The following is a 24,525-nucleotide window of genomic DNA, read 5'->3' on the forward strand; positions in this document are numbered from 1 at the left end:
ATCGTAAAACTGATGAGTTCTAAGGCTGTGCTGCTGGGGCAGAGGACCCTCCAAAAATCTAGGCTGAATCCTGTATCTATCTAGAAGGCTGGCCTGTAGCAGAAGAGTCAGGAAATGCAGTGGAAAGAGAAACTCTCAGTACAGCCTCCAAGAACTAGCCTTAATAGAAAACACTTAATAGTCACTGTCAGGAAATTTATTTTATTTTGTTTATTATCAGGAGTAAGTTCAAATTGATTAAGTGTGCAGCTGGCTTAATTTTTAAAAAATGAGAAGTACACATACCTAGTCCAAAGGAAAGACATTGCTGGTCTCTCTCCCTCTGCTTTTCCCCCACCTCCCATATACCTTAACAGCCATCTTCATAATAAATGGAATTCGCCCAAATGGTCTGGCTTTTAACAGTGCAGAGGTAGTGGTCCCATGGATATATTAATTACTCTCCAAACTCTATTTAACAATTGATGTAGAATTCACATGTGAAGGATACCCCAAATTTGAGAGAATAGATGGTTCAAAATGTTGTGGCACAAGTTTAGAAAGGATTTTGAATTCCTACCTATTCTGATTTAAAAAGCAACTCAATTATTAGTAATTTAATTCCTAACAGAACTTGTGGGACTTCCTTTCATTAGAATAGAGTTGTGGATGTTTGACTAGTCACAGTAACATTACACAATGCCTTGTCAGATGCTTTGGACTCAATTTCTGAGTAACTTTTTCATTAGCATGATGAGAAAGTGCTCATTAGACTCACCTCTCTAACTGAGAATTACCACAGGTGAGCCCCCAAACAGAATGCCACACTGTGGGAGATGCTCTCCTGGTTTCCTGGCCTATTCTTCTACTTGATCCAATGAGACTGACTCAAGTTAGAATCCCCATTCTTCACAGCAAGAAACCATATTTTTCTAGCTTATTCAGTATATGCTTCGATAAAGTTAAAATACTGTCATCCTGCTATCCCATTATATCATGCTGAAAATATCCTGGAATTGGTCCAGGACTAATAAGAGACTAAAGATTGCAAAACTTTGTTTTTTATTTTTAACAAGTATTGTTAAGCCATAGATTTCTCTCCTATTGAATTCAGGCTTTTAAATCTGCAATACATAACATTCAATAGTCTGAAATTTTCTTTACCTTTATTTTTAGAAGTTGGTTTCCCATCCCCATGCATTTATGGCTGTAGCTTGTCCTGTGGCGTATTTTGAGTATCCGAGCTAACATGCTTGAGAAGGTAACTTTGCGGGAACATATCTAATTAGCTTCCCATTAAAGTACTAAAATAAGCTTCTGTTTTGAACTATGACAGACTTGTCTCTTGAAAAAAGACAAAATCCTAGAGTAAGCATTCAAAGAATCCTGGGCCAAGAAACATACTTTGCAAACATGCACCCAAATACAGGCAGATAACTGTGGCTTAGTGTGGAGCACTGACCTGCTGCAGCGTTTTCATAAGAAATTATTCTCAAATTTGGGGGTATTTAATGTATTTCTCTTTAAACAGAAGCCTAAATATTTCTGTAGGTGATAACTACACATGCCTTGCTTCCTGGACTTAATGTGGTGATTACTCCCAGGGAAACATAACTGGGATGCCATGGGCTTAAAGGGCATGGTGCACTGAGATATCAGTTAAGAGGCAAGGCATAAAAAGAGACATGCAGTCACTTAACTAGTGGTGTCATCTCACAAAGACAAACATTATCCATCTTCCCTGGCTTATGTCTGTTCAAGAGAAAAATAAAACAATGGTTTTGCCACTCTTTCCTTCTTTGAATAGAACTTAAAGTGGCTCCTGACAATCTGTATGCATCTAGTGCAGGTTCTTACAAAGGGATGAGATCTTCCAATGTGCAGCTACAAACAAATGATCAATCCAGTTAAGTGTATCTGGTGTTTAATGAAATAGATGAAGAAAGAAGCTTTGATCACTTCTTGATCGGTTCATTGCCCTAGAGTTTTAATCAAGATTCTCTGCTTCTTTATTTGCCTAAAACTATCCTGAAGTGATTGCCCAATTCACCCTTTTAAATTCATTTCCATGGTAGAAGTCAGCTTTTTGCTCCTCCAGGAAAATAGCTTGGAATTCTGCTGGCAAATATCCATGGGATTACATCCCTGGAAATACTGCCTTGGGTCACAGCCATCAGCCTTTAGTTTTTGTGGTGCATGTGGTTTCTAATCCCCGACACACAAAACTACTTTAGATTGGAGAGAAAAGAATGGACTTCTAAATCGCCTTCTCTATTTTATTGTTCACATTTCGTATTGTTTTGAATGAAATTGGAAAAATTGTCTCCTTTCTCTGTATTGCCAAAAGGCATTCAGGTAATGAAGTCTGTAACTAAACGGTAATTGAATCAGCATAATTTGCACACTGAATGGTTTTCAAATGCTCCCAGTTTACAATTAAAGGAGAATTAATGCGCTTGTTGTTGAGAACGCAGCGCATTAGAATAAATCCAGCACTGTTGCTGTAATGAGTGGAAAACGGTTTAACTGCCAACAAACACATTTAAAATTTAACACAACGTATTGATTTCACTTCTGCTTTTGATAGATTATTTTCCAGACTATCGAAATACTTGCTCCAAGCAATAAACTGCACCATAGCCGCAAGCCCTTGCCGTGTGTGTGAGCACAGCCCAAGGACGTAAGAATAGTCCTCAGGTTCAGGTCATGCGTAAAGGTACGCAGAGGAAAGGGCAGGCGGGTTACTTTGGTCTAGGGAATCGTTAATATTCCTCCCCTGTCGCTTTCACTTTGCATTCCCTCCCCCCATCTCTCAACAACAAAAAAAATTCTGTATTTCCTCTAGCCAAACTTTCTGCCCGCCATCTATGGCCTCTCAATGTCAGTGGGCTTACTGAACACAGGTGGGGGCGAAAATGATTGAAGATGGGAAATGGGAAGGACACTTTTTGCATCCCCCCGCGTTCCAGCGGAGGAAGCCACAGACTTCGGTGACAGAGTCAGAAAGGCTGTTCTTTTAGATTGGCTGCCCCAGCTTTCACCTGTTTACCCCAAGGTGTCCTGTGGGCGAGGACACTGATGCGCAGCGCCCTCTGGCGTCCGCGGCTGCTACGGTCAGGCGATAAAGGTGCAAAGACAGGCAACATTGAGGGTTCTTGGATTGAAGCTGAAATCGGTTAAATCCACATTCATACACACCCATATATACATATACTCACTCACATACACAGAATTCACACAACTCGCAGCTTTTCAGTCACTTGCACCAGGGCAACGGCCGAGAAACGCTGTCAATTGTAGGGGTGGCAATTCTTCCAGGCTTGTGGGTTCTATCTACGGCTCTTGGGATTGAGGGGCGCCAGTACCACCTCCAATCCCGTTTCTGTGGACCCATCAGGGAGCTCAGGCTGCCCTAGCTCACCTCACCCCTAGACAGAACACCCCGAGCCCTCGGTGCACTCTCGCGGCTTAGGAAGGGCTATGGAGGTCTGGGCACTTCACCAGCAGGGCACAAGTGTTTCCACCCCAGAAGCCAGACCTGAAATATCGCACTCTCTTTGGCTCCACAGGGCACAAACAGCTCCCAATTCACCACAACAAAGCGCTTCAACCAGGAGCTGAGTTCCAGCAGCGTACAAAGTCCAGCCCCCGGGAAACTCTGCTACTGAAGGACAGGGACCCTGGCTTTGTTTAGCACTGTCTGGCGACAAGGCCTACCATTCCCTAATAAAGGACTAGTCACTGGAGATGGGATTTAGTTATTTGGTGAAAAGGAGAGGTCGAGACAAGAGGAAGGTGGACGTGTCTGCTGGAGTATCTCTGACCTAACTCCGATTGCTTTTGTTACTCCTGATAGTTAAACTTATCCTGTCGGAACCCTTACAAGTCAAAGAAAGTTAACTGCGCTTCTTTGTGTGTTTCCTCTCTAAATCGGGGAAGTGGGTGGGTAGATTGACTTTTAAAGTCACTTGGGCAGATTTGTGCTTTCCACCAACCCCCCCACCACACCCCCACTTCCCTTCGTTTAAACTCTGTGCATGAGCTACTGAGAATTCCTACCTTCCACTCCTTCTCATTGCCCTCTACCCCATAAAGCACCCCATCTCACTACCTCCTTGGGTTTAAGGTGTCTGGGGCGCCCTAGCCGCTTTCCAGAATCACGCAGAGGAGACTGGGAGACTGGAGCAGAAAATGGGGATGGAAACCCCTTGAAAATCCCACAGGAATCCGGAGACCAGCTTGCCAAAGTTGCTCCAACACAGCTGCTAGGAAGCTGCTCTCGCTGAACTGGCGGCGTGACCCTCCTCCCGCGTGCCCCCGGTTTCCTTGCCTCCCGGCCGGGGTAACAAGAAAGAGGCGCCGGACCCGCCAAGACTTACCAAGTAGACGGTGGGCTGCAGGAGAAGAAGCACGTACCAGCACGCAGCCTGCATTCTCCCGCGTCTCAAACTTCCTTGGCGGTGCCTTCGCTGAGTCTTTGTTCCTTCAAAAACATAGATCCACCTGACATCCACTTTACAGAGCAAGGAGCGCTCTCAGCAGCCTAGATGCAAATGAAATTAGACAACCCATGACCACGCAAGCAAGGTTAGGCTTGGCGATCAAGCAGGGAAAGAGGGTCGTGCCGTGGAGTGGGGGACCAAAAAATAAACCAGAAGGTAGAGTACAAAAAATTGAAAAGCGAGTAAATCCAGCGCCTGAGATGAGCAAGCGCGCGGTCCGCAGCCTGGCAGGTGGGCGGGCGGACGGACCAAAGGGAGGGTGAGGGGCTCCTAGCGCCCTGCGCTCCTCGGGTGCGAGTTCCCAGGCGGCGGAGCACACTGAGCCGCGTGCAGGCTGGTTCGGAGCCCAGCCTTCTCTGGCGGCGAGACCTGCCCTAGTGTTTGGTGGCCGGGCGGCTTGGACTAAAGGCGGCGGCTGGTTCTTCGCCAGCTCTGGCAGTGCTCACACACGTACACACCAGCAGAGAGAGATAGAGGGGAAAGATAAAGGGAGAGACAGAGATTGAGCGAGGGGGGCGCTGTGAGAGGAAGGGGTAGGTAGAACTGACCACGATTAGGTGCTGGGTATCTCAACACGTTCGGTGAAGTGGGGGTGGGGAAAGAGAATGCAATTTGCATACGGGAGAACAGGGCTCAGTTTACCCATTGGAGCCCCCGGCACACACAGAGATACATACGAATGTTCACAGTCATATCTCTAGCACTACTTTTTTTCGAGACCGGGGCACAGCCAGTCGCTAACTTCTAGAGAGGAAGCCTCCTCTGGGCTGTGAGGGTCACCTGCCAGGCATGTTTTCTTCCCCAACCAGCGCCCCTCCCTGTCTCTTCCTCGGACCCACCACCCCGCTCCAAGGTGTCCCTTCCGGGAACAGTGGAGGCGAAGGGTACGTACCGCACAGGACTTGGGGCGAATCCGGCGAGAAGGGACCGCTCTGGGCAGGCTCCATGGAGGAGCTACTCGGGCCTGGCGTCTCCGGCGCCCCGGACGTGCCCTCCCAGGCGCTCCGTCTCCATGCTCGAGCGCAGACGGGTCCGGCTGCCTCGTCCAGCCTTGGCGGAGTCTCCGTCCCCGTGCCCGAGTCGCGCTCTGGATTGGCTCCACCACCTCCCCAAGGCTTGGCACAGTTGGATTCACGGTGCAGGAAACTTAAGAGGCAAGAGAGGGAGGGAGCAGTAGAGGAGGAAAGAGAGGAAGACAGAAAGGGAGGGAGAGCAAGAGGGAGGGAGAGAGGCGGATGCGCCGGGCTGCTGCACCGGACGGGCTGGGACTGCCTGCGCTGGCACCGGGACGCGCAGTCCGGGACTCTCGGCTTCCCACAGCTGCCTGGGGATGGTGGAAATGACTTAATGGGAGGAGACTGGGCAAGTCCTCTGGACTTGAAGTTGAGAGATAAGACCCACCCGGCAGGCACAAGCAGTCCGAGTTTCTGAGGGAGGGGTGGGGCGGCGAGAACCTGGAGCCTGCGGCACCGGGAGCAGCGGCACCTCTACCCGCGACGCTGGGAAGCCCAGGAGCCCGTCCCAGTGGCGTCTCGGGCGCTGTCCCCGGTGTTGCCCGGCCACCCGGGGACGCTCTGGAGCGCGCTGGGTTTCCGGCCGCCGCGGTGGTCGTGGTTTCTCCGCAGAGCCGCGGTTTGGCACGCCTACCTTCCTGACACGGACAATTACTTTGGCACGTGGGTGAATGATTCCTCAAAGACCAATTAGTGCCCCGTGTAAACACATCCTGCTCTCAGGCTCTCGCGGGCTGAGCCCACAGGGACAAGTGGGTCCCGCGGCGTCTTCGGTGGCCGCCGCGCCCCCTTCCCGGGGGGCGTAGGGAGGACCGTGCAGCCCTGGGGAGTGGCGGGAAGAGCAGCAGGGAGTAGCGTAGGGCGGGGAAGGGCGCAGGAGGGTGCAGGGCGCCCCTGCCAGCCTCGAGCGCCCACGCGGGGCGCCTCCGACCTGTGGCTGCCCGGCCGGAGGCGGGGGAGCCGTGGACTGCCAGCCATTCAGCTCGAGACAGCCGAGAGGACTGGGCGACCTTGGGCTCTCGACTCCTCGACTCCTCGCCGCCGGCTGGGCTGAGCGTGAAGGAGGAGGAGGAGGACGGAGGATGCTTCGAGCCGTCACCACCTCCCTCGCTACTGACACCTCCCACTCAAACAGCGTCTCCCCGACCCGGCCTCTGTGCTCCGACTCTGGCTGTCTTTCTCAGTCTCTCCCTTACTTTTCCTATTACTCAGTGTCTTTCTCATTCCCTCTCTCTGTCTCCTTCCTCTGTCATTCTTGTGGTCCATGTCTCTGTCCCTCAGCATGGTTGTGCCTTTTGCTGCCTTTCTGTGTGTCTCATTCAGGATTTCTGAATAGGTCTCTGTTTCTCTGTGCCTCCACCCTGTTCCTGCCATTCCCCCTCAGACCCTTCTGTTTTTTGTTTTGTTTTGTCTTCCACCCTTTCCAGCGCACAACCAACAGAGCAGCTTCATCAGTCTCAGGAGAGAGCCAGGACCAGGCTCTTCTGGTGCCGTTGGGGTGGCCAGTGCTTCTTGAGCTTGCTCAAATTCAGGCCACAAATAGAAGCCCAGATGAGGGTATCTCTTCCCCAACCTTGCCCGTTGCATCTCCAAGCCTGCCCTTCACCAGAGCCTGGCCTGGGGTATGCACATTTCCATGTTAATTTGTAGGAATTGTACACGAATTTATCTCAGGAACCTGAGTTAGGGACATCAAAATCTAATTGTGATAGTTAATGAGTCTGGAGTGTCCTTTCCTCAAGTGTGGCTGTGGATACTCTGGCAGGTCCGGGCCTAGATACAACGTATGATCTAGACAAGAGGTCCCAGGGCAACCACAGGCAGAATTCCCCTGGATGATACAGACCACTCCTCAAACAAGGCAGTGACAATCTGCAGAACCACCCTTTCCTGCAGCGGAGGCAAGAGGAGCCCCACTGAGACCTTCACCTGCAATCAGATCTCCAAAGACCTCTAAACTAGATCCCCACTATGGAACATACCTGCCAGCACTTTGAGGCCTACACTCTCCCTTCCAGGTAAAAATAGCTCTTTAAAGAGAAAGCTCTTCTAATCTCAAAACTTGTACTCTACTGCTGTGACCTCCTGGAATTCACTGGGGCATATGCAGAGTAAGGCAGTGAAGCACACCTTCTAACTGGGTCTCTGAAAATCCACTTTAGAAAAAATACACATGTACATATAGCATAATTGCAATGTTGTCTTGGCTGTTTTCACTTACCAGCTATTTCATGTTCTTAAAAACTTTAAAGAAGAAAAATTAAATTCTTGGGGCACCCATATCTGAGGCCAACTGGTCAAAGTAGGAGCCAGAAAAGCTTAGTTTAATTCCATCCTCTAGGATTCATGAGGTCATCCTAAAGTTTATTCCTATTTGTACAGGAGTTCCCAGACCTCTTAGACTGAAGTACAGAGCTGGAGCAAATGTTGCCTGCCTCTACGTGGACGCCCAAGTACAATGCTGTCAGAGCTGAACTTCTGTCTGACCTTTGGGAAAATGAGAAAGAATCAGGCTAGCTTTGGAATATGCCAAGTTCTTTTCTAAGCCTTACTTTAAAAACATTCTGCTTCTAGTGCCATTTAGCCTTAAAAGATTACTGCTTGTGAAATAGAAAGATGATCAGAGACCTTAAAATATCTGTCTGAATGGGACTGATTATTTAAGAAAAGCACCACAGGCACCTAGTAATGGGAACCGGTTTGACACTTTGTTCTATGACACAGGGTGCCAAAGAGCTTTTTCTGTTAATGACTTGAGATCTTCTGCCCAGATAGTCAGCCCTCACTGGATCCTATGAGACACTTGGCCTGGGATATAAAACAGTGGTGGATTGTCATTTTTTGTATTTCACAGAGGTCTTCATTTCTTATAATACTCAACCAGAAAAGGACACTGAGCTACCAAGTAACAGTGAAAATCTCATCATCGTTTCTGCTAAATCACCCCAGTTTTAATAATATAATACTGGGGGAGAGGTGGGCAAGGATGGCTCATTCACCCTCCTTTTTTCTTATCATCTGTTTTAAAGAGAACAGTAGAGCAACAGAAGCATGATTTTCTCACATTTTTCTGTTTAAAGTAGTATCCTCCTTTAAAATGCACTCTTAGAATACATGAACAGTCAGCTTCACTGAACGAGAACAAAACTGTGATTACCTTAGGAAGTATAGTGTTTGTAGCAATTTTTACAGTCTTTACTCATGCTGAAAATTCTTTCAGAAATACTGTTTCCAAACTGTATGTGCAATGCCACTTAATACACATATAAACTTAGTATGAATGACAACCCCTGTAAAACACAACTCTCTGCCATCTGCTTTTCCCCATGTCTACCTGGTCCAACCTGAAATGAACAGTACAAAAAAAATATATAGATCTTTGTCTCCAAGAAATATATTTTTAAAAGGTTAGAATGGGCCGCATCAAAAAGAAATAGTGATATTAATTTTCCTGAAAGTTAAAAGCAGAAGAAATTAAAATTAGAATATTTTGACATACACTGATATTTCTGCTAGATGTAATTATCTGTTTTGGTTTGGTTCATTTGTATGATTCTCTTTTTTGGCAGCGGAGAGGGAAGGGAGGGGTGGAAGGTTTGAATAATCTGGGGGCTGGAGAGAAGAGAGGCAGAGACAAACTCTGAGTTCTACAAAACTTTGTCCTAAAATGAACCTGTCTTAAAACACCTGAATATCATCACGTTTTACCCAAAATCCAAGTAAAAACAGAAAACTGTTGTTATGACGCACCCCGCTGTGCTCTTGCTTAAGCTTCAGGCCAAATTATATCACTCTGTACGTGTACTACATTGTACCTATTTTTTTTCCGAATAATGATCAAAAACTTACAAAGATGGTATCATCCTTCTGCCCTTACCTCGGTAACACCTGGCATTTGCACGTAGTAGATCCCTGGGAAAGCACCTAAATATTCCCCCGGCCTCAGCATCCTCCTCAGTGTAATGCGGAAGTAAGGTTAGATGATGTTTTAAATGCTCTCCAGTTATAAAATTCCTTTATTCTACCTTTATGATTAAATGCAGGTTTAAAAAATTTACCTGCTTCCTGAAAAGCAATTGTATACTGCATTATGATTTTCAAAGATATTAACAGTTTAAAAGAACATTCTTTTTTGGTGCATTTCAAAGATTGTTAGTCAGGTGTGTTTATAGGTTTGAGCAAAAGACTTTTTTCTGCATTTCTTCCCTGCTCCACCCTCCTAACCTTTCTTCTAGGTCAGAGGTTGACTTTATTGTATTAAATCATATCACTTTTTCATATAAATTGTTCTGCATATGTTTTTAATGTTGCTGATTTGTGAGAATCTACACTCAAAGTGGCACCCTTATTATACTTAGGAAATTTGTTAGAAAAGATCCAAAGCTGGGCTGGGCACGGTGGCTCATGCCTGTAATCCCAGCACTTTGGGAGGCCAAGGCGGGCAGATCATGAGGTCAAGAGATCGAGACCATCCTGGCCAACATGGTGAAACCCCGTCTCTACTAAAATACAAAAATTAGCTGGACGTGGTGGTGCACGCCTGTAGTCCCAGCTACTCGGAGGCTGAGGCAGGAGAATTGCTTGAACCCGGGAGGCGGAGGTAGAAGTGAGCCAAGATTGCGCCACTGCACTCCAGCCTGATGCGTAGCAACAGAGTGAGACTCTGTTTCAAAAAAAAAAAAAAAAAAGAAAAAGTAAAGAAAAAAAGAAAAGAAAAAGATCCAAAGCTATTTCCACTACTTTTGCAGAATTCTTAAACATCACTCAGGCATACTAAAAAAGCCTCTGGCCTCTCCACTCCCCCAATATATTTTGCTAGTGGAAGGAAGGATTATTTGCAAAGTGATTTTTGCCAGCCTAGAATATTTGGTATTTGAATGTAGTAGAACTTGGTTAATAACTATGAAGCATGTGCTAAATTACCTTTACAAGAATGCTTTAATAACAAGATCACTGGACTAGAGAGAAAAAATAGCCTCAAGCTTTGGAATAAAAAAAAAAAAAAACTAAAGGGAATCAAAAAGCTTTATGTGAAGGCATTTTCTTTTTTAAAGGTAATTTATATGCTCAGTCTTTGTATCCACATTTCATTTATTCTACTAGGTGAAGGCAGAGGGTTCTTAAGGTAGGGTAGTTTTAATTATGCTCACAAACTTTAAAAAGAGAATGAACATAACCAGAGAAATTAAAGAAAGCCAGCATTTAAAAGTCAGTTGAATGTAAAAGATGGAAAGATTGGGGTCATCGCTCAAAAATCATAATTAAAATTTTAAAAAATATTGTGGCTAAGTAAACCTTTGCATTATAATCTCATTACAGAAATTCTTTATGATGATTCCTCCAGAGATTATTAATTGACAGTTCCCTAAAGCAGAATCATTAGAGACAAAGAACTTGATAACCAATGTTCTGTTAACAAAGCAAATATAGTATCTGCTTTCAGACAGAAAGAACACTGGGACTCTCAACCACGTAGGGATGGAAGAAATTATAAGGACAAAGGCTACAAGCTCTTTGGTTAGCAGAAGATGAAAATGAGTCTGTAAATGCATAGTTCATCTCCATAATCTAAAGTACCTAGATATTTTGAAACATACATGTTTTTCCAGCTTTTATCCTGATTTGGCAATACGAATACATCACTCTTAAACAAGATGACTTATACAGGCGTGGAACAAAGAGCTGCTTCAACCCAAATATCATAGTGTCACAGTGATAACAGTGTTTTGGATTAGATACCTTTTAAATAGGAGCTTTCACAGGGATGCGACAAACCTTTCAATCTCCCTTTTTAATATCAAATTAATGAAAACAACTATACTAGAATTTCACCATAATTAACTTCAGGGGTCATGCTATAAAAATCACATAATATTACATTTTTTCTGCTTCTTTTAGTTTCAATAATAAAATGCTTTGGATAAAGTTCAAAGCAAAATAGTCTAACATGAAATTTTATATTAAGTCGATGGTAATTTATCAAAGCTCCATAGTTTTCAATAGAGCAATGGCTACCAATTACCAAGGGCCAGGCATATGCCAGGAACCATACCCTGTGTTTTATTTCTATTATTCCACTGTATCCCTAGTGAGTCTATAAGCATCAATCAGCAATTTGGTTTTAAAAAGAAACTTCTCAGGTTAGATGAGAAGATCTCAATCAACCTCATCTCCACAAAGGCTGACTTGAAAATCTGAGAATCATTAGACCATGAATGTGTACCCCCTCCAGTAACTGTCTCCACTATTTTACTTTCAGTACCACCATTCTCTCTCCAAGTATTTTAAATAACCTACTAACCATTCCTTCTCAGGTTATCGGTGCACTAATCTTCCTACATTAAACATTGGTGCTCCTCAGAGCTCCATCGATAACTTTTTCACTCCTACTAGACAAACCTGTCTAGTTCCATATTTGTATTACATATTAACATCCAATGGCCATCGAGTTCATAAAGTCCATTTCTGATACTTTTCTTGGTCTGAATATTCAATTGTCATCATGTCCACATAGATGTGCTAGAAGTATCTAAAATTAATATGCCTAAAACAAGACAATTTACATCATTATATTACACATATATCCTGTTGGTTGGTGTCATACACTGTGGAGCTCTCCCCTTATAATGAGGCTAAGCTCATGTCCTTTGCCAAAATATCTCATGGTGGAATGGAGAAGTATACCTCCCCATATATACAAAGCCTTTCTCTCTTTTCTTTTTTCTTTTTCTTACTTTCTTTCCTTCCTTCCTTCTTTTTTCCCTTCCTTCCTTTCTCTTTGTTTATTTTCTTTTCTTTTTTCTTTCTTTCTTTTTCTTGCTTATTCCTTTCCATCCTAATCAGAGATTTTAAGAGGCATAGCATGTTTCCACTTGCTCCTGCATCCACCGGAAGAACAGCACACACCAGGTAGAAGCGGTGTCCTTCAGCCTGGGACCTGAAATGAGAAAACACATGAAGACCAGAGCCTGACCTGGATCTGGGGCATAGCCACCAAGTTGACCTGCAGTCCTGCAGATCCAAAAGTGAGAAGTAAATGTTTCCTCTTTAACTGTTAAGATACGGGGGTTGTTTTGCAGCATTATCACAGCCAAAGCTGACTGATGCCACTAACATACTGGAAAACTTAAGTACCAGATTTTCTTATGCATTCTTTTTGGTCCTTCACATCAAACATAAAATTACCAACACTTCTCAATTTAATTTCTAATTATCTCTTATCTCCTCTCTTCTCTGCTCCTGCTCCTGCTCCTGCTCCTGACTCAGGCTCATATCATTAGTCATCTGGGCTATAGAAATAGTCTTCTCACTGATCTCCCCTCTGTTCAGCTTCTATCTCTGTAAATACGCTCTCCTCAGTGTTACCTGAATGATAGAAACCAAAATATTCCCACATTACACACTTTTTTAAATCTCCTCATAAACTCTCCACTGTTTACACAATCAAGTCCAGCTCCCTGTCTCAGCACAGAAAACCCCCTGTGAACCGGCCTCTGTCCGCTCCATTTTTTTCTCCTTCCACCTGGCCCCTCCTCAACGACGTGCTTCACATTCATCAGTTATCTATCCTTAGAGCTTTCAACACATAACTGTATGTCTCCACTTGGAGCTTCTACACCTTTCCTATGCTTTAACTCCTCTCAATTCAATCAAATTTCTCATCTCCCTACAACCTCTGCTCAAAGATCACCTTTCATCCTTTCCAGAGACTTGTGCACTAAAACGTATTCCTAAATTTTGCACCATGCTGTTTAGACATGTATATTCTCTACTCAACAGTGACATTCAGTTTTGCACCCCTAGCCTTACCTTGAACTAGATTGAGCTGAATGTTCAGCCATGCTCAGAAAGCTCAGTGTCCAGAAAACTGCCTAGTGTACCCTGCAGCAGGAGAGCATATCAGAGCCTCTGGAACAGCAAGTCCTCATCTAGGAAGTTCTCAGAGAGTGCATAGTTGGAGAAAGTTTTCAGGCAGGCACAAGCCAAGTGAACTGAGCAAAAGGAGCAGTACTAGAGTGGGAAGTTTTGACCAGAAGGCACAAGCCCCTTCATCCCCAATATCCTCAGAGACTTCTCAGAATCAGGAACTGAATGGAAAATTTGGGCTGAATGGGTTACTTAGGACTGATTCATCAGTCCAGAGCCAAGTATGTGGTGATAACAAAAAGACCCCAATGTCCCTAAATTCTAGCTCACTCTGCACAGGTACACCCCAAATCCTATCTTACAGTTCAGCTGCTTCGCCATTTATTAGTATCTTACCCAACAGTTTGTCAAAACCAGACCTCACCTTATCACTCTACCTTCAGGAACAGATGAAACAGGGAAGGGAGGTGGAGGGAGAAGAGTTAGAGGAAGGACTGTGCATACCATTGTCATAACGACCACCAACTCTGGACCTGGGAAAGAGAGCTAGCCATGCCCACAGAAAAACAAGACTAGATCTTAGAGCCCTGGGCTTTTCAATTAACCTGACTGATACCTGTTTAATAGAACCACTCTTTCTAGGTCTCTTTTCTACATCTGTGACAGTTTCCTCTTGTCTCCTGTGCTGGCTTTTCCTACTAACCACTCCCAGGCAGACAATTTGCCCTCCAGCCCACCCCTTTGATTTAAAACTACAGGCTAATATCTCCATCTGCCAGAGGGAATCTTCATTCAAATGCCTGCCACTCTTTAATACAAAATGTTCAATGGTAAACTAGACAATACCTCCAACACTGTACTCCACCACCCCACCCCAACACACATCTTCCTCTTCACAGCTCCCATGACTTTATCTGTGACACCCAAACTTTCTATGCACCTTTATACCTCAGAATTAGTCCAGTTATTTTTGTATGCATCTCATAGACCACTCAGGTACATCGTCTCATCAAGCCATCCTTCAGAACATCTCGCAGTCACCTCCTTGCCATCACCCTAGACAAGACTTCATCATCTCATATGTGAACAGACATCTTATAACTTATTTTCCAATTCCTAACTAATTTCCTAATTCTCACTAATCTCACTTCTGTGAGCACTATAGTGGTAAGGACTATAATGGTAGAAAGGTCTTGTCCATCTTTGTATCCCCAGCACTTAGTATGATGCCTACTGCCCAGTAGATGCCCAATAAATGTTTACTCGATGGGTTGATCAGTTCCTTATACTACCCATAGATTGTCACTTACACAACATATTTGCCCTGTTACTCCTCGGCACACACACAAAAGATTTCCTTTTATCTTCCCATGTCTAGAAAAGGGTTTTTTCCAAGAAATTATTTATTCAAGAGAATTCTCACTCAAATACATGGTAGGCAAAATAGAGAAACTCAAAGCTTTTCTGGTTGAATCTAGGGTAAAATGTTTACATCCATACCTATAGCTCTTCCCACCTTACCTCCTTTCCTCTCTCTCATCCCCAAGCAAACCTAGAGCTAGAAACTATCGAAGATACCCTAAGACAGAAATTCCCAAACATTAGTTTGCTTAATTTCCACCTGGGGGATTTATTAAAATGCACATTATTAGGCCCTACTTTAGATTAGGATTTACAAGTCTGGGCTTTGACCCTTAAAAGGGCGCATTTTTAACAAGCATCCAGGTAATCTGATGAAGGTTGTCAGAAGAATATACTGTGAGAAAACTTATCCTAGAAGGTGATAGATCGGAATTTAAAACCTCCATCTCACAGAATGACATTTGAGCCCCTTGAGGCAGAAATTAAGGTCTGTCAAAGTCTGCTATTTATCCCACCCATCAAGATTTAATAACATGGATACATTTAGCTTGATTTGATCATCATATGATGTATACGTACACAATTGTCCTTTGATATCCACAGGGAATTGGTTCTAGGAACCCCCCTACCCTCAAAGTCCATGGGAGCTCAGGTATCTTATATAAAATAGTATAGTATTTGCACACAACCCATGCACATTTTCCTGTGTACTTCAAATCATCTCTGATTACTTACAATACCTAATACAATGTATGTGTTATGTAAATAGTTTTTATAATGCATTGATTTTTAGATATGTATTTTTTATTGTTGTATTGTTAATTTTTTTCCAAATATTTTCAATTATCTTTTGGTTGAATCCACGGATGCAGAACGTATGGATGTAGAGGGACAGCTACATCATAAAGTCAGGTTGTACTCCAAAAATATATACAATTATTATTTGTTAATTAAAAATAAAATATATATATTTTTTAAATTTAATAACAAGTACACCCAAGAACATTTGCTTCTGTTTATTGCCCCATTGCCCTCAATCATATTAATATCAGGCTTGATTCAAGTCGTAAGTTCTTTCTTTTTTTCTTTCTTTTTTTTTTCAGAGTCTCACTCTGTCACTCAGGCTACAGTGCAGTGAAACAATCTCAGCTCACTGCAACCTCCGCCTCTCGGGTTCAAGCAATGCTCTTGTCTCAGCCTCCTGAGTAGCTGGGACTACAGGTGCATACCACTATGCCTGGCTAATTTTTTTGTATTTTTAGTAAAGACAGGATTTCACCATATTGGTCAGACTGGTCTCAGACTCCTGACCTCAGGTGATCCGCCCACCTTGGCCTCCCAAAGTGTTAGGATTACAGGCATGAGCCACTGTGCCTGGCCCTCAAATTCTTTCTTATGCAGCTTCCCCCTAACTAGAATGCTCTTCTCTCTCCACTTCCTCTTCCAAATCCAGCCATTATTCATCATCTGGAACAAGGCCTTCCTCATTGAAGCTTCCCCCATCCATCCATCCATCCACCCATCTATTCAATGCAAATTTATTGAATAAGCAGTGGTTCTAGGTTCTGAGATATAAAAGTGAACAAATAAACACAAATCCTAGTCCTCAGAGAGTGTATATTCTAGTGCAAAAAGACTGACAAACAAACTATAAGGTAAGATAAAATATATAGTAAGTTAGATGGCAAAAAGTTCTGTGGAGAAAATAAAGAAGGGAAGAGAGAGAGAATGGTAGGACTGAAATGCAGAAGCAATTTTAAGTAGAGTGGCTGAGTATAGTGACAAGCAAGTATAGATGGAAGGAGGTGAGGCAGTAGACAATGTGAATATTTGGAGTAAAAGCTTTTCAAGTGGGGGAATATCAAGTGAAAAAAGGTGAGGCAAGCATATACCTTAGACATTAGAGGGACAGCAAGAATGCCAATTTGTCTGGGGAAGAACAGGCAAATTCCTGGTGAGCTAGGAAGAAGTGGCAAAGAGCTGATGTCAGAGGTGACAGACTGAGAAGCACGTGAAGGGGATTGGAAGGACTTGGCCTCACAAGTTCTTGTGGGATACCTTTACACGGGGCAGAGAAGTATGTCCGGACTCACATTTTAACCTAGTATTATAAATACTGTGTCAGCAACAGCCTGAAGCACTGCAAGAACAGCAGATAGGAGGTTACTGCAATAGTCCAAACAAAAGGTGATGGTGACTTCATGACATGATTGCAGCAGAGGTTGTGAGAAATAAACCAATTCCGGATATATTTCAAAGGGAGGGATGGCATGATTTGCTGACAGATTGAATATGGAATGTGAGAGACACTGTTGTCTCCAAGGTTTTTGCCCTGAAGACCTGAGAGAATGCAAGTCACCATTAATATGAGGAAGACTATGGAAGAAGAAGGTAGGTAGAGGAAGAGGAGAGGTCAACAGCTCAGGTTGAGGCATGTTAAGCTTGAGATGTATATTTATTGGACATCCACATGGAGCTACTGAGTATTATAAGTTAGGATTCAGGAAAAATGTCTGTGCTGGCAACATAAATGTGGGTATTATCAGCATATAGATGGTATTTGAAAACATGACATCATCATCAAGGAAATCGGTGTAGAAAAGGGAGAAAAGAGCCCTGGAGCAGTAAATGCTAAACAGTTGATGTGGGGAAGCGGGGAGGACACAGAAAAAAAAGACTGAGAATGAGCAAATGCTGATGCAGGTGGAGGCCAAGAAAGAGAAGTTAGCAATGAAATCAAACGCTTCAATAAGTCAAATAAGATTAAAAATGACTAATTAAAAAATATGGAAATCTTTGCAGACCATTGACAAGAGCAGTTTCAGTGAGTAGATAAAGGGAGAGCTGAAATGGAGTGGATCAGAGAATATGGATCACTCTTTCAGGATGTTGCTTTTATACTACTCAATTTCCTTCTTTCTGAGTCTCTGTACTATCTAGGACCAGTCTGATTACTTGGGCATTTTATGATCACCCTCAGTGATACTTAACTTTTAATTGTGTTTATACCTTCTTTCCAACTAATCTGGAAGCTTTTAGTGGAAAGAATCAGTATCTCCTTTCACATCTGCAACACTCCTCTCCATGCTGTGCGCAATTTTGTGCCCATAATGAGTGTATTAGTCTGTTCTCGTGTTGCTATAAAGTACTATCTGAGACTGGGTAATTTATAAAGAAAAGAGTTTTAATTGACCCATAGTTCCACAGGTTTTATAGGAAACATGACTGGGGACGCCTCAGGAAACTTACAATCATGGTGGAGGGCAAAGGGAAAGCAGGCATGTCTTACATGGCTGGAGAAGGAGGAAGAGAGTGAAGGGGGAGGTGCTACACACTTTTAAACAACCAGGTCTTGTGATAACTGACTCACTATCATGAAAACAGCAAGGGGAAAGTCTGCCCCCATGACCCAATCACCTCCCACCAGGCCCCTCCTCCAATACTGGAGATTACAATTTGGACATGAGATGTGGACAGGGACATAAATCCAAATCATATCAATGAGTATCCAAAAATACATGGCAAACCAAATAAATATTTCTCCAGTGACTTTCTCTGCCCCTTTTCCTAGCTTTTAACTACATTAAGCAATTTGTAGATTAAATTTCTGTTCTTCAATTTGACATTTAAGGACCTTCATCAAATGGCCCTACCCAAAATTTGTCTTTTAGTACTTTCTTATATAGCCCTCTGCTTTAACTGAGATATTTTATTGACTTTATTGAAAAGGGGCTGATTATTTTTACATATTATTTAAATTATGATACTATCATTTGGAAATTTTTTATTCAATCCAAGGGCTTTTGTTCTCTTAGAAATTAACCAAGAAAGAGCTCTGATTCCATATTTGGATACTTTTTGCTTTAATATAAAGCTACCCCAGATTTTAGGTACCATATCCATGTCAACATTATGAGGTATTTCTTGTGCTGTCTATTGTACTCAATAATTCTACTTTTATATTTGTTCCTCTTAAAAAACAACCAAGCTTATTTGTTTTGGTTTTCTGTTTCTTCTATTCATTAACTAGCACTTTCAGGAACAATGAAAAATCAAATGAGAAATAAAGTATTACTACATGTAAAGGCATTTAATTAAGGATTAATACATGATAGGATGAGTAAATAAAGGATGGATGGATGGATGGATGGATGGATGGATGGATGGATAGATGGAAAGGCTTTTACATTGTACAGTTATGTGATACAGCATACATTGTCCTGTTTAATCTACACAAGAGCTGTAAGGTGTGGGTAGCATACATTTAACAGATGATAAAATAGTTTTAAAAAGGTTAACCTTCCCAAAGTTATTCCAGGACACTGGAACCTAAACTTCATATTTCAGCATCCAGTTCCAAACTTCTAAAATCCAGTTATTTTTTTCTCTTTCCAACATGGTTTCTTGCTGGAAATAAACAAATAGGTAAAACCGTTGGAATCCTAGCTCAAAGTTGTTTTCAAAGCATGTTCGTTTAGAATTGATGAGATTTTGCTGAATCTGTTTTCCACTGAAATTGTAATTCTGCAATTATTCTTTTCCTCCTTAATAAACTTACAGTCTTGCCACTGCTTTGTTTATTTAACTTCACAAAATATCAGCACAGCAAAGTACATAGTTCTTTAACAACTTTCTTTCCTTTTGCTTCTGTACCTCTAAAAAGCTTTGTCAAACTGCCACTGGCTCAAATGCTAATGGTACACAAGCTAGAAATGTACTCTCAGAATACATTTTCACTTTGGAGTGAACGTCTTCCTGCCACATGTTCATTCTCTTAGATTTCTGATCTTAAGAGCACAAAACAATGGCTTATTAATCAAGTGTTTTCTTGAACCTATTTGAACTCCACATCTTAGACATATTTTAACAGATGTTCTACTGACTTCCTTAGTGCGGAAACTCTTGTGCATGTTGAAAGTTTTTTTAACCATCTTAGATCATCAAGATACCATGAGAGATCTGAGGGAATAATTTAATAGCAGGTACCCCAACATGATTGAACCTTTCAGGATTAACAATAAAAATCTGACAATCTCATTTGCTTTAGTTTTGGCCATGGGCTTTAAGGGAAGAAAAAAGAAAAAACTAAGAAAGAAGAGTTATATGGCAACATATGATGCTATAAAGGAAATATGTTCTCTAGTTAAGACTGCCACTCAGCATCCCAAGTACCCTCAGTGTATAGCTTATATCCGAAAGTCATCTGGCCTAAAGCTTGAAGTTGTGTTGAGATTTTCAGATAAATTATGTACAAAACCAAAGCGCTATTTTTTAAATTATCTTTGATAAAGAAATATAAAGTTGAGATAATTTAACTTAAATTTAATCACATATTAGTGAATAAATTTCTTATTTTATGTAACACTAAATGCTTTTTGGTTATTTTCATGGTGAATTGTGAATCTATAATGTAGAGGTTTTGGATTTTAAAAGCTTCTATATTTCAAAAAAAATGAATTAGACTCATGTTAGTTTTGTGAGAATGATCTTCCTATTGAGTAAGATATGAAGATACTTTAGACTTTGTATCTTTAGACTATGTATTTTTATATTTTAAGTCCCAGGTCCACCACTTCTATCTTGTATCTTAGGTTTCAGAATTAATGAATGAGAAAGAAACTCTCCATATATTGCAGGGGAATATAACAAATAAGCTGATTGAAAAACCAGGTATATGCTTTCTTTCATCGTTTTTAAAAAGAGAATAAAAATGTAATTAGTTAACCCTGCATACTATCCTCTCTTTTGCCAAACCTTAATTAGGTTCTGGGAAGTGGATACCCTTCAATGAAAACGAACAAAAATAGCCCTCAATGAAATGATTACAAAATGAGTTTTCTCATTGAGGAGTAAAGATGAGACATGAAAAGATCAGCTTTTGTAGCAGGCATTTTTCATTCTTTCTTAAAATATGAGCAAATGGAAGATGAAGAAATAGCCTTCACTTTTCGTATGCTCTACTATGCTCCAAGATTTACAGTAACCCTTTAAGATAAAAAATAAAATAAAATAAACCTGTACAAAATAGGAAATTGTCTGTCACTAGGGAGGTGACTATCAAGTATATTTTCCTGTGGATAATTTACAATGAGTTGATGACTGTTAACCAGACTAAGACCATGACTTTGAGAAGCAACAAAATTTGAAAATGGGAGCTTCCAAACAAAAGGATGTTGTTTCCCCAGTGTGATTTGTTTTGAAAAGTTATTGCCTAGTAAGCACTGCATACATTCTATTTCACTCATGACAAAACTGCACTTAGATTTTTAGTAAGCAAAACCATAGTCAGAAGAGAAGGAAATCTGATCATATGCATCATTTCTAATGTAAAAACTCACACTCTTCTTGATTCCAACAATGATGTGATTTGTAAAGGGCTCTAATTGTGGTCAATTATTACAGTCCTCCAGCGCCACCTAGTGTTTTCCATATAATGCTATTAGCCCAGCTCAACTATGAAACCAAACAATTGCTTACAGAGACAGGCATACAGCCCAAATAAAAGGGGACAAGACCTCAAAGTTTGATTTTGATATCTCAGAGTCAAAGTATTTTCCATTATTTTATTTTAATAATCTTAAATTGCTGAAGAGCCTTTGTTGCTTTTGTTGAACTGAGTCTTGCATGTTTGGGTTCATCCCATGATAAATGCCTAATTGCCATTGTTCCCTGGCAAACCAGAGTAACCATAAGGTTGACCCTGTTTTTATGAAAAATAAGTCATTTCCATAATTGATTCATTTCAGGTGGAATACCTACATATATAAGAAGCAGCAAAGCAACATGGAAATAAATGTGACCATTGGATACCTAATTTTTGTGAGCTGACAAACAAAATTGGTTGAGCACACTCTCAAGTTATTCTTGTTGGAAGTATTGGTCTCAAAAGAATGTTAAGGTGTGTGTCAGCTACTTCCCCATAACCTCATTACCAAATTGTAATAAAAGCATGTCTCAGACCAAATTATAACACATATATAGACATTTATTAAATAAATATCAAATAGCAAACAAGTAAAAAAACTATACAATCTATCTTGAACTAAATAAACTCTCAACTGTGTTCTTTTTAGTGCTCAAATAACTACCTTGCATGAGAGATTCACCAAAAGCAGATGTAACAAATCCTTGAAACAAAGTTTTGTTATGTTGTAATCAGCATCAGGAAACCAGAAACTACTCTAAACCAATGGCTGGACACAGGAACCCTTACAGGTAAAAATTTAGGCACTATCCCTATGGATGAAAGTGACAGACTTCTAATTTTATGATAATTACTGAAAATAGTTTTGTCATAGAGAGGAAAGGTATTCTTAAAAATGATCCACTTCAAGTGTCAAATATATTAAGTATGTCACTACATGGCACTGCCTAAGGAAACATGTACCCCTTTGTTCTTGAACACACGTGAGAACGAGATATTCTACGTATATGCCTTGAGAAAATATTATATTATTCTTGTTCTGATTTACTCTCTCTCAAATCTCTTTATCAAAGTAATTCAACAACCAGAAAAATGTCTTTGCTTCTAGATAAGAAGTGCTAGAATTGGGTCAGATAAAGAGCATTGTCTAAGGAAATAGAATTGCAGTCTGGATCTTTCAAATCCAGATACACACCAGGTTAATAACTAGTTTAGTCTGCTCATGGAAAAGCCAACATTCCTGTTCAACTCTCATCATGTTGCACTTGTCAGGAGGAAGGAGAAAACTCACCATTTAGGCCTGAATGGCTTTTTTTTTCCTATTTCAAGCCAAGTTAATAAATGAAGAAGAATCTACATTCCCTATAAAGCTGTTTCAATCTTTTCATTTACAAAGGGTGAATAGTAGCCTAAATGTAACAAGATGAATTTTGATACCGCCTTGCACTCAATTCTCAAATAAATATTTCAAAAGAGATCGAAGAAAATTTACAATACAGGCATACCTCAAAGAGATTGCAAGTTCAGTTCCAGCTTATCACAATAAAGCAAATCATACAGAATTTTTGGTTTCCCAGTGCATATAAAAGTTACGTTTGTGCTTAATAGACTACACTGTGGTCTATTAAGAGTGTAATGATACTGTGTCTTAAAAAGCAATATGTATACCTTAATTTAAAAATACTCTATTGCTTAAATATGCTAAAAATCATCTGGGTTTTCAGCTGGTAATAATCTTTTTGCCGGTGGAGGCTCTTGCCTTGATTTTGATGGTAGCTGACTGATCAGGGTGGTGGTTCCTGCAGGTCTGACTGTGGCAGAACATGCTTGTGGCTATAGCAATTTCTTAAAATAAGACAACATTAAAATTTGCACAGTGGTTGACTCTTTCACAAATGACAGAATACAGTGCTATCTACATTCTTCAAAACTGGAGTCAGTCCTCTCAAACTCGGCTGCTGCCTTATCAGCTAAGTTTAATGAAATACTCTAAATCCTGTGTTGTCATTTCAGCAATGTTCATAGCCCCTTCACCAGAAGTAGATTCTATCTCTAGAAACCACTTTCTCTGTTCATCCATAAGAAGCAAGTCCTCATCTGCTCAAATTTTGAGATTGCAGCAATTCATTCACATCTTCAGGCTCTACTTCTAATTCTAGTTCTTTTGCTATTTCTACCACATCTGAAGTGGCTTCCTCCACTGAAGTCTTGAACACTTCAAAGTCATCCTTGAGAGTTGGAATCAACTTTTTCCAAAGTCCTATTGATGTTGATATTTTGACCTCCTCCCACGAAACACAGTTGTTCTTGGTGGCATCTAGAATGGTAAATTCTTTTCAGAAGGTTTTCAATTTACTTTGCCCAGATTTATCAGATGAACTCTGAACAGCAACTATAGCATTATAAAATGTGTTTTTTAAACAATGAAACTTGAAAGTCAAAATTGCTTCTTGATCCATAGGCTACAGAATGGTTGTATTAGCAGGCATGAAAACAACATTAACCTTGTACATCATCAAAGCCCTTGGGTTGCTAGGTACATTGTGAATGAGCAGTAATATCTTGAAAGGAATCCTTTTTGCTGAATAGTAGGTCTCAATAGTGGGCTTTAAATATTCAGTAAACCATGTTGTAAATAGATCTGCTGTCATCCAGGCTGTGTTATTTCATTTATAGCTCACAGAAAGAGATTTAGCATAATTCTTAAGGGTCCCACAATTTTCAGAATAGTAAATGAAAATTGGCTTCAGCTTAAACTCATCAGCTGCGTTAGCCCCAAAGAAGAGAGTTAGCCTGTCCTTTGAAGCCTCGAAGCCAGGCATTGACTTCTTTTCTCGAGCTTTGAAAGTCCTAGATGACATCTTCCAGCTTTGTCTACATTGAAAATCTGCTGTTTAGTGTAGCCACCTTCATCAATTACCTTAGATAGGTCTTCTGGAAAACTTGCTGCAGCTTCTGTATCAGCACTTCACATTGCACTTTTATATTATGGACACGGCTTCTTTGCTTAAACCTCATGAAGTAACCTCTACTAGCTGCAATTTTTTTCTTTTACAATTTCATCACGTCTCTCAATCTTCATACAATTTAAAGGAATTAGGCCTTGCTCTGGATTAGGCATTGGCTTAAGAGAATATTGTGTCTGGTTTGATCTATTCAAGCTTGTTTTGCTTTTTTATTATTCATGTGTTCACTGTAGTAGCATTTTTCATTTTCTTGAAGAACTTTTTCTTTCATTCACAGTTTGCCTAATTGTACAGCTCAGGAGACCTAGCTTTTGGCTTGTCTTGGCTTTGGGCATGCCTTCCTCACTACGGTCAATCATTTCTAGTTTTTTATTTAAAGGGAGAAAGGTGAAACTCTCACTTGAACACTTAAA

At 41.3% G+C, this 24,525-nt stretch overlaps 1 protein-coding gene across 1 annotated transcript in view; it reads right to left on the reverse strand.

Moving 5' to 3' along the window:
- The window catches only part of NXPH1 (neurexophilin 1), a 327,023-nt gene extending 320,526 nt beyond the window's left edge, over nucleotides 1-6,497 (reverse strand). Inside the window, exons 1-2 of the mRNA XM_012450738.3 lie at nucleotides 5,374-6,497; nucleotides 4,359-4,522 (exon numbers count right to left, since the gene is read on the reverse strand). Of these exons, the coding sequence (XP_012306161.1) occupies nucleotides 4,359-4,412 (54 nt within the window). The 5' untranslated portion in view covers nucleotides 4,413-4,522; nucleotides 5,374-6,497. The remainder of the gene's footprint in view (nucleotides 1-4,358; nucleotides 4,523-5,373) is intronic.
- Nucleotides 6,498-24,525: the final 18,028 nt, after the last annotated feature.

Source organism: Aotus nancymaae, unplaced genomic scaffold (genome assembly GCF_030222135.1).
Source record: "Aotus nancymaae isolate 86718 unplaced genomic scaffold, 86718_ANA_hifiasm-v0.15.2.pri h1tg000025l, whole genome shotgun sequence".
Lineage (NCBI taxonomy): Eukaryota > Metazoa > Chordata > Mammalia > Primates > Aotidae > Aotus > Aotus nancymaae.